Raw genomic sequence first — 8,277 nt, forward strand, 5'->3', positions numbered from 1 at the left:
GGGACCCCGGTGCTGAGAGGACCAGGTGGCCGGGGAGGGAGGGGAAGGGAAGGATGGAGGGCTTGGGGTGAAGGGGGAGGATGGGGTTGGGGGGCTGTGAGGACGACAAGTCCCTCCCTGTGTCCTTCCGGCGCCCCCTCCCCTCCCCCCTCTCCAAAACCCCCTGTGAGCCGGAAACTTCCCGCCTCCAAGGAGGGCCAGGCCAATCCGGAGGCAGCCTTCGTGTGACGTCACGGGTTACCAGGCAGACTACCACACAGCTCCCCAGCGGGCGAGGCGGGCAGAGCCGCGGGGGCCAGGAGGGCGGCGCTGCCACCTGGGTCCTGGCGCCCTGCCCCGCCAGCCCGAGGGAGGACAGACACCCAAGGAAGGACAGAGACCAGGGAGGGGCGGAGCCCGAGACCAGAGAGCGCGCGCGGGCAAAGAAAGGGGCGGGAGAGAGGACAGAAAGGGCAGCGGAGAGAGGGCGGGAAGAGTCCCCTTGGTCCGGAAGAGAGGAGACAAAAGTTGGACGGAACCACCAGTGCCTGTGGCTCAAGCCCCTTACACTGGCCTTCAAGGCTCACCCTCGTCTGGCTCTAAACTCCTCTTCCATCTCCTCTCTCTCTCTCTCTCTTTTTTTAAGTATATATTTAATTGACTTTTTACAGAGAGGAAGAGAGAGGGATAGAGAGTTAGAAGCATTGATGAGAGAGAATCATCCATCAGCTGCCTCCTGCACACCCCCCACTGGGGATGTGCCCGCCACCAAGGCACATGCCCTTGACCGGAATCGAACCTGGGACCCTTCAGTCCACAGGCCGACGCTCCATCCACTGAGCCACACCGGCTTTGGCTCCATCTCCTTCCTTCCCCCTCCCTGTCCCGGTGTCCCCGAGGCCCAGCAGGCCCAGAGTGCCAGCCTTGCCGTCCCTGACACAGGGTTCCAAGGAGCGGCACAGGTGTCTACCTGGTTTGTTTTGTTTATTTTATTTTATTCCACACTTGGGGTGATGATGGTTTCTGCAGAAGGTACCTCATTTGCAAGGGAGGCCCCAGGAGGACTTGTTGCCACGCCCCCCCAGGCTGGCCCCTCCCCAAGGCAGGGGGCCGTTCTGCTCTTGCCGCTGCCAGCAGGGGGCGCCCCTGCAGGGCCCTCTTCTCTCCGGGTCCCCGCTGGGCCCTCCTCGGCCTCCTCCGGCCATGCGTGGGGGGCGGTGGATTCAGGAGGTGCATCGAAGGCCTGTCCGCGGGGCTGCAAGGTGACTTTCACCATCTTCCTCCTCTTCCTCTCCCCTTCCACAGAAGGGACAGCGGAGGCCCACAAGCAGCACGTCTCTGACTCGAGGTCCCCGGGCTCAGCCCCAGCCCCTGGCCTCGGCTTCCAGGCAGAGCGCCCACGCCCATCCAGGCTCTCCCCGCAGCTGGGGTCACGCCAGGGGTCAAACTGCAGATGGCTGCGGGTCAAGGCCACCGAGAGAAGCCACCAGGGCGTGACAGCCAAGGGGGTGGGGGTCCGGGACAGGTGGAGAACAGGGGCCCATGGCGGGGGGGGGGTACCCCCTTCTTCCAGCCTCCACACCCCGCAAAGCCGATCCTGGATTGTGCAAAGTTCTAACCGGAGGGTTTTGCGAAACCTCCCTCCTTTGGAATGTCAGTTACATTGGATGCCCCCTCCAAACACAAAAGCAAAAACAAAGGAACAAAACTGTGACGGTAAACTAAAGAAAACCCCACAGGGGGAGAGGGCCGGGGGAGGGGGACCCAACTGGCCCCATGGGTGGGGGAGGGGAAGGAGTGGGGAGGGGTCATCAGTCTGCGACCTCGGGTTAGAAATGATGGGGGCGGGGGGTTGGGGCGGGACGGACTGCCAAGATCACCCAGAAATCAGCTCAGCGGCCAGAATGACCCGCAGAATGGGGCCACAGAGGGCACCCCAGGAGAGGGTGGGTTCCCATGACAACGCGGCTGCTAGTGGGGTCCCCATGGGGGGACCTCAGGGCGGGGCACAGACGTGGCTGGAGAATCCCAGGCAGACAAGGGGACACCAGAGGTGGCCCGGACATGGCGAGGTTCAATGAGGTGCCCCCCCCCCCCGAAAAAAAACAAAAAAAACCTGACGAGAGTTTGCAGACGTGACGGAAGGATCCTGAGCTTCCCTGGCTGTGGCTGGAGAATTCCAGACACAAAAAAGCGGTGTCAGGGCGGATCCAGAGAACTCGGGGACCCCAGAGATGACCGAGGGGTTTGGGGGGACAGACAGGACACGAGTGGCAGCTGGGCACAGAGATCTGAGCTACGGTAAAGGGGTGCCAGGGGCCTCCGTCGTCACTAGACCTCAGATCCGACAGGAGGGACTCACAGGAGCAGAGGCCTTGGCCTGCTGGCAGCGCCCCCTCCTGGTGGAAAGATCTGTGGGCTCACCCGCCCCCAGATGGGATTGTGGGATCACAGACACACAGAGGCCCCCCAGCCTGGCTGGGGGGTCCCCGGGAAGCCCGCCCCACTCCACACAGACACACCAGTCCTGCGCCCCAAGCCGTGGAGATCCTGGGGCCCCTGGACGTGACGCGGGAATCCCAGAGGGGCCCCGGGCAGGGCTGAGGGGTGAGGGCAGCCCCCCCACCCCCACAGCGTGGGGGATCCACGGGTCCTAGGACCTAGGGCGAGGGGACACCAAGGTGAGACAGCGGCCTGGGGCCCCGGGCTCAGGCCCGGCGGGCGGCCGGCAGCAGCGCCAGGTCAAACTGGTAGGTGAGCTTGCGCTTGACCTTGCGGATCTCGCCGGTCTTGGCGTAGTTGCGCAGCGCGCGGGCCAGCTTCTGGTAGGTCATGCGCTTGCGGTTGCCCTTCTGCTGGCCCCAGCGGCGCGCCAGCAGCTCCTTGTGCTTGGACGAGAACTGGAAGACGCCGGCGCCCGGCTCCACCCACCACACGCACTCGCGCATGTCGCCGCGCGTCAGCAGCCCCAGCAGGAACTGGTACAGGCGCAGCTTCTTGCGGGCCCCTGGGGGGGGGGGGCGGGGGTCAGGGAGGTCCCCCAGCCTCAGTCCCCCAGCCTCAGTCCCCCAGCCTCATCCCCCAGGGAGAGACCTGGGCAGAGGCAGGTGGCTGAGAGGTACCCCTGCCTGGCTCTGTCTGCGCCCCCCCTCCCCATCCCAGAAGCTGTCCCCCCCAGAACCCCATGGCCCTCCCCTGCTTTCTTCCACAGGCCCAGCGCCTAGGAATCTGCATTGTGGAGCACATGGAGGAGGGAGGCTGTGAAACGGGCTGACAGGGCTCCTCAAAGGCTCACTGGGCAGCCCCAGCCGGTGTGGCTCAGTGGATAGAGCATCGGCCTGCGGACTGAAGGGTCGCAGGTTTGACTCCGCTCAGGGCACATGCCTGGGGTGCGGGCTTGATCCCCAGTGGGGGGAGTGTAGGAGGCAGCTGATCAATGATTCTCTCCCATCATTGATGTTTCTCTCTCCCTTCCTCTCTGAAATAAATAAAAATACTTTTTTTTTTTTTTTTAAAGGCTCACCACACAGAGCTGATGGTGTTGGAAGGTCAGTCTGGCTAGTCTCCAGCTGCAGGTCCCCCAGCCTCACAGCCCAGAGGGACTGGGATCCTGGGAGAGGCCCCGGGGGCCTGAATGCTGGGCTCCTACAAGCAGCTAGCTCCCGCACCCCCCCACTTCAGAGCAGGGTCCGGGGGTCACAGCAGGGCACCGAGTACAGGAACCCCACTGCTGCCATTTCCCAGCTGTGTGACCCTGGGGTGCTGACTTAACCTCTCTGAGTGGCTTCTCCTCAGCTGTAAACGAGGCTTACATGTGTGTGCGTGTGCGTGTGCGTGCGTATGCATGTGTGTGTGACCGTGTGTGTGCGTGCGCGTGTGTGTGCATGTGTGCGTGTGCGTGCATGCGTGTGTGTGTGTGTGTGTGTGTGCGCGTGCGTGTGTGTGCATGTGTGCGTGTGCGTGCATGCGTGTGTGTGTGTGTGGGGGGGGGGGGGGCGCGTGTGCGTGTGTTTTACTTTTACAAACTCCGTGCCGGGTGCTCTACAATTCTGAGCTCATTTCGTCTTCACCACAGCCCCACGGGGTGGGGTGACGGTGACAACCCATTTTACAGATGGGAGACTGAGGCCCAGACAGAAAGTGGCCTAGGACCAGCCCCAGCCTCCCGGAGGCTGTGCACAGGGCATGTGGCCTGGCGCGGGGCTGCGGGCTGGGGCGGAGCCTGGGAAGGTTTCTGTTGAGCTGATGGCGGAGGTGAAGACTCACTCTGCACTCGCCGTTACCCCCCACTGTCCTCCCCCTGGGCCCTCCCTAACGCCGGTGACAGCCACCACGGCCGTCCCCGTACAGACAGGAGGGCAGAGGCCCCGCGCGCTCACACAGCCGGGTGCCCTCCGGGCCCTCCTCCCGCCTCCTGTGGGGGTCCCCGCCCACCCGCTCCCACTCACCTGCCTCGGATGCCCTCCCCTCGGGGCCAGCCACAAGGGCCTCGTCTGACTCGCTGTCCGAGACCTCCAGGGCGGGGTTGTCCAGCAGCAGGTCCTCCTCTTCCGACAGCACGGGGCTGGGGTACGGGGCGTAGGCCGGGGTGCCCAGGGCCTGTGGGAGGTCAGGTCACCTGCCGTCGGGGATCCCCGGCTCTCCCTCCCTCCCTCCCTCCCTCAGCTTCCTCCTCCTGGGACCTCCCCCCTCCGTTTACAGCCTGGCCTCAGCTCGGACCGCCGTGGCGAGGCCGGGGGACGCCAGGCCACCTGCATGGAAGCCGCCCCACGCCCCCCACAGCCACCTGCGCTGCCCCCTGGCTCCTGCCTGTGTCCCCGTCACTGGTTTTGCAGCGATGACAGCTCTGAGCCTCAGAGGAGGAGGGAGGGAGGGAGGGGGGAGGGAGGGGGTCACAGTGCATCGGCCCCAGTGCAGCGCCTGGAGCCCAGCACACCGCAGTCGCCTGATGGGGTGTCAGCGACCCCCCGCCCTCACCTGGCAGGCGAAGTCCTCGGCGGGGTAGGCCGGGAAGCCGGGGCCCGGCGCCTCCAGGCTGGGGGCCGGGTTGAGGCCGCCCGCGGGGCTGTAGGCGGGGGAGGGCCCGTAGCAGAGCGGGGCGTCCGGGGGGTGGCTGAAGATGGCCGTGGCGGGGTCGAAGGCTTCGTAGGAGGCGGGGGGCGCCGCCGAGACCTCCGTCCAGCCCCACAGGGAGTCTGGGGGGAGGGCCGGAGTCAGAAGCTGGGGGAGGGGAGGGGGTGGCCTCGGCCCGCCCCCACGGGAGGCACCAGCACAGAGGGGCCATTGTGGGCCATGCAAATGGCTGACCCCGGGGTTTGCATGGGCGGGCGGCCAGGGAGGAAAGGGAGGAGGCCGAGGGCCCAGGCTGGCCTCGCCCTGCTGAGCAATGGGACCGCCCCCCACAGCCCACCCCCCCTGGGCCTCAGCTCCCCGTCTGTGAAATGGGCCCACGGAGCGTGTGGCTCACTCACCAGGAGCCCCCTCTGATTCGGGGTAGCCAGGGTGCTTGCAGCTGTCCAAGTCGTAGAAGATGCCATCTGGGTACTGCTGCGGGCGGGCGGGGGGGGGCAGGAGGAGGGGTCAGCGGGCTGTGAGGAGCCCCCCCCCCCACCCAGGACCAGCAGGGAGACCCCCGCAGGGGCAGGGGAGAGGCGGGGAGAGGCCCAGACAGAGAAAGCTGCTCACGACCAATCCCGCAGACACGGGGACTCAAGGAGAGAAGCGCACAGAGACAGAGACAGACAGACAGACAGACAGAGACGCACAGAGAGACGGAGAGAGGACACAGACAACAGGGCAGACGCCCGCGAAGACCCGGAGAGACACACACAGAGAGAGAGAGAGAGAGAGAGAGAGAGAGAGGGAGAGAGAGAGGGAGAGAGGGAGAGAGAGAGAGAGAAAGAGAGAGGGGGGCGGGGAACAGCCGCTCCTGCTGAGACGGGGCCTCCCGGGCTCCGTCACAGGCATGGACTCCCCCGGCCTCCCTGCCCGGGCGGCGGGTGAAGGGTGTGAGGGTGGAGGGTCTCCTTCGGTCTCCGCGCTGCCTGTATGCACCTCCACGTCACCCCGTCCATCCATCTCAAGCATCGTCTCGCTTTAGCCAGTCAAGGCCAATGCGGGAGCTCTCCCAGCCCCCTGCCAGCAGTCTCACGCCCAGATTTACCCAGGAAAACGCCCGGCCGCAAAACAGCCTCACCAAGAATACACCCAGAGCCGCCTGTGAGAAGCACCAGAGGGGACGCAGCGCCCCAGCCACGGACGGGGCGGGGCAGGGCGGACACAGGCCCTGCGGGGTGGCCACGGCGGAGTAGTATACAGCCAGGAAAAAGGGCCGAGGCGCCGGGCACACACTCGAGGCTGAGCAGAGGAAGCCAGACCCCAAAGGGGACCCTCTGTGATTCCCTCCACGGAAAGCCCAACGCCAGGCAGAAGAAATTCGTGGTGGGAAAGTCGGGTCGGGGGGATGGACAGGAGGGCACGGGGTATTCCCGGCTGACGGAGCGCTGGTCTCGGCTGGTTAGTGGTTGCGCAGGTGTGTGCCCGGGTCAGCCCTCACCACGCCGTACGCAAGATGTGTCATTTGACTGACACACGTTATGCCTCATTTTTTTTTTTTAAAAAAAAGCATAACTCGTCATGCGGGGCAGGGAGGGGCCCCGGAGGGGCTGTCTTTTAGGCTATGAGTAAGGCTTTTCTTTCTCGGATGAGACTGTGGGTTGTAGGTCGAGTCTCGTGTGTCTGGCCTGTTACAGACGTACAGTTTGGAAACTATGAAGCGAGGAAGAGAAGGGAAAGGAATGGGTTTGCTGGACAGAGAACGAGACGGAAAGACAAAGATACAAAGACCCCCCACCCCCACCCCCAGCCCCCGCCCCCCACGCCCCTGCCCACGCCAAGGCAGCCCGAGAGGAGAGACATGGAGGGACACCCGTCCTGAGTGGCTGGAGGGTGGTGGTGGGAGACGCCGAGAGAGAGCAGAAAACACAGAGTGACGGGAAGGGGCAGAGAGGGAAACTGAGGCAGGGAGCTCATAGTAGGCCATGTGGGGCCCCCACCCTGCCCCTGCCCTGGCCCCCAGGACCTCAACTCACCAGACAGCTGAAGTGTGGCCCGTCGAGCCTGGAGGGGGAGAGACACAGGGGCATGTCAGGGTGTCTGTCAGCAGCCACCTGAGTGTCGGGGTGGTTGGGGGCCGTGGGGAGGCGGCTGCAGCTGTGACCGCCGCCTGCTCCGCTCTGGGCTCCTGCGGGAGACCAGCCCCCGCCCCCCCCTTGCTCCCGGGGCAGGAAGTGGGGGGTGGGAGCCAGGCAAATGTCCCCCGTCCCCTGGGATTTGCATAGGCAGGGGCTGGGGGGGGGGGGGGAGGGAAAGTGAGGGAGAGAAAGTCCCCGGGGAGATGCGGGTGCCCGCGGCGAGGGGGCAGGGAGGGCCTCCCTCAGCCGGTCTGGGTAATGGGTCCACCTCGGACCCGGGGAGCGATGGGGAGGCGCGGGGAAGAGACGGGGAGACCCAGCGAGGGGAGGGGAGAGTATGGAGAGGCTGCTCAGATGCCGAAGGGTTTGCTGAGCCCGGAGACAGAGGGGTGGGGTGTGGGGGGAGGAGGGCAGGAGAAGACAGGGGGACAGGGAATTGGAAGGAGGCTGAGGCAGAGGGAGCAAGAGGCAGACCCAGGACACGGAGAGACACAGGGAGTGGGGACCAGGGGGACCAGGGGGACCAGGGGGACCCGGGGGACCAGGGGGACCAGGGGGACAGGGTACAGGGCCCTGGAGCTGTCGGCAGGGGAGTGGGTGGGTGGTGGGGGGCAGGAGGCAGGTCTCCCAGGAGGGTCCCTGGGGTCCAGGGGAGACAGGAGGAGGATGGAGGGGAGATCAGAGGTGGGAGGGGAGAGAGGGGCAGGAGCCAGCGTGGACAACCCCCCCCGTGGGGCTGACAGCCGGGACCGCCGTCGGGGAGGCCTGGCAGAGGGCAGGGATGGGGGGCCGCGGTCCCCTGGGCAGGTTTAGGGGCCCCACTCACTGTGCAGCCTCCAGGGCGAGCATGGCGGGGCCGGGCTGGTTCCTGCCGCGGGCGCAGCCGCCACCCCTATTTATACCTTGGCCCGGCCCCCTGGGGGCAGGGGTGCGGGCGCTCAGCCCTCCTCGAAAATCCCCTCAGGGAGGGGGCCAGGGGAGGGGGCCGGATTGCACAACCTCTGGTCACGTGGTGGGGAGGGCGGGCCGGGAGCCGCTGGATTTGGGGATCCCCACGGTTGGAAGCGGGGGTAGCCCTGAGGGGTGGAAATGAGGGGAGCTGGGT

The 8,277-nt window shown here is 65.9% G+C and overlaps 1 protein-coding gene and 1 long non-coding RNA gene across 5 annotated transcripts in view; one reads left to right on the forward strand and one right to left on the reverse strand.

Moving 5' to 3' along the window:
- LOC311616169 overlaps window positions 1-3,411 on the forward strand; it is a 46,272-nt gene extending 42,861 nt beyond the window's left edge. The window contains exon 3 of the long non-coding RNA XR_014793854.1: window positions 3,397-3,411. This is a non-coding gene — a long non-coding RNA (uncharacterized lncRNA). The remainder of the gene's footprint in view (window positions 1-3,396) is intronic.
- On the reverse strand, window positions 979-8,030 carry SPIB (Spi-B transcription factor). Of its 4 annotated transcripts, none has more exons than XM_084907437.1 (6): window positions 7,999-8,030; window positions 7,071-7,098; window positions 5,451-5,526; window positions 4,957-5,174; window positions 4,428-4,578; window positions 979-2,986 (listed from the first exon to the last, which is right to left on the reverse strand). In XM_084907437.1, the coding sequence occupies exons 1-6, from the start codon at window positions 8,019-8,021 to the stop codon at window positions 2,688-2,690; spliced, it is 795 nt and encodes a 264-aa protein (XP_084763563.1). In that variant the 5' UTR covers window positions 8,022-8,030; the 3' UTR covers window positions 979-2,687. The 4 variants fall into 4 exon arrangements, with proteins under 4 accessions (XP_084763563.1, XP_084763565.1, XP_084763564.1 ...); XM_084907439.1 differs by having other exon boundaries at window positions 5,451-5,523; window positions 7,999-8,029; XM_084907438.1 differs by lacking the exon at window positions 7,999-8,030 and having other exon boundaries at window positions 5,451-5,523; window positions 7,071-7,316.
- Between the last annotated feature and the right edge of the window lie 247 nt (window positions 8,031-8,277).

The sequence above is a fragment of the Pipistrellus hanaki genome (assembly GCF_964339955.1).
Source record: "Pipistrellus hanaki genome assembly, contig: scaffold_82, whole genome shotgun sequence".
In the NCBI taxonomy this organism is placed as follows: domain Eukaryota; kingdom Metazoa; phylum Chordata; class Mammalia; order Chiroptera; family Vespertilionidae; genus Pipistrellus; species Pipistrellus hanaki.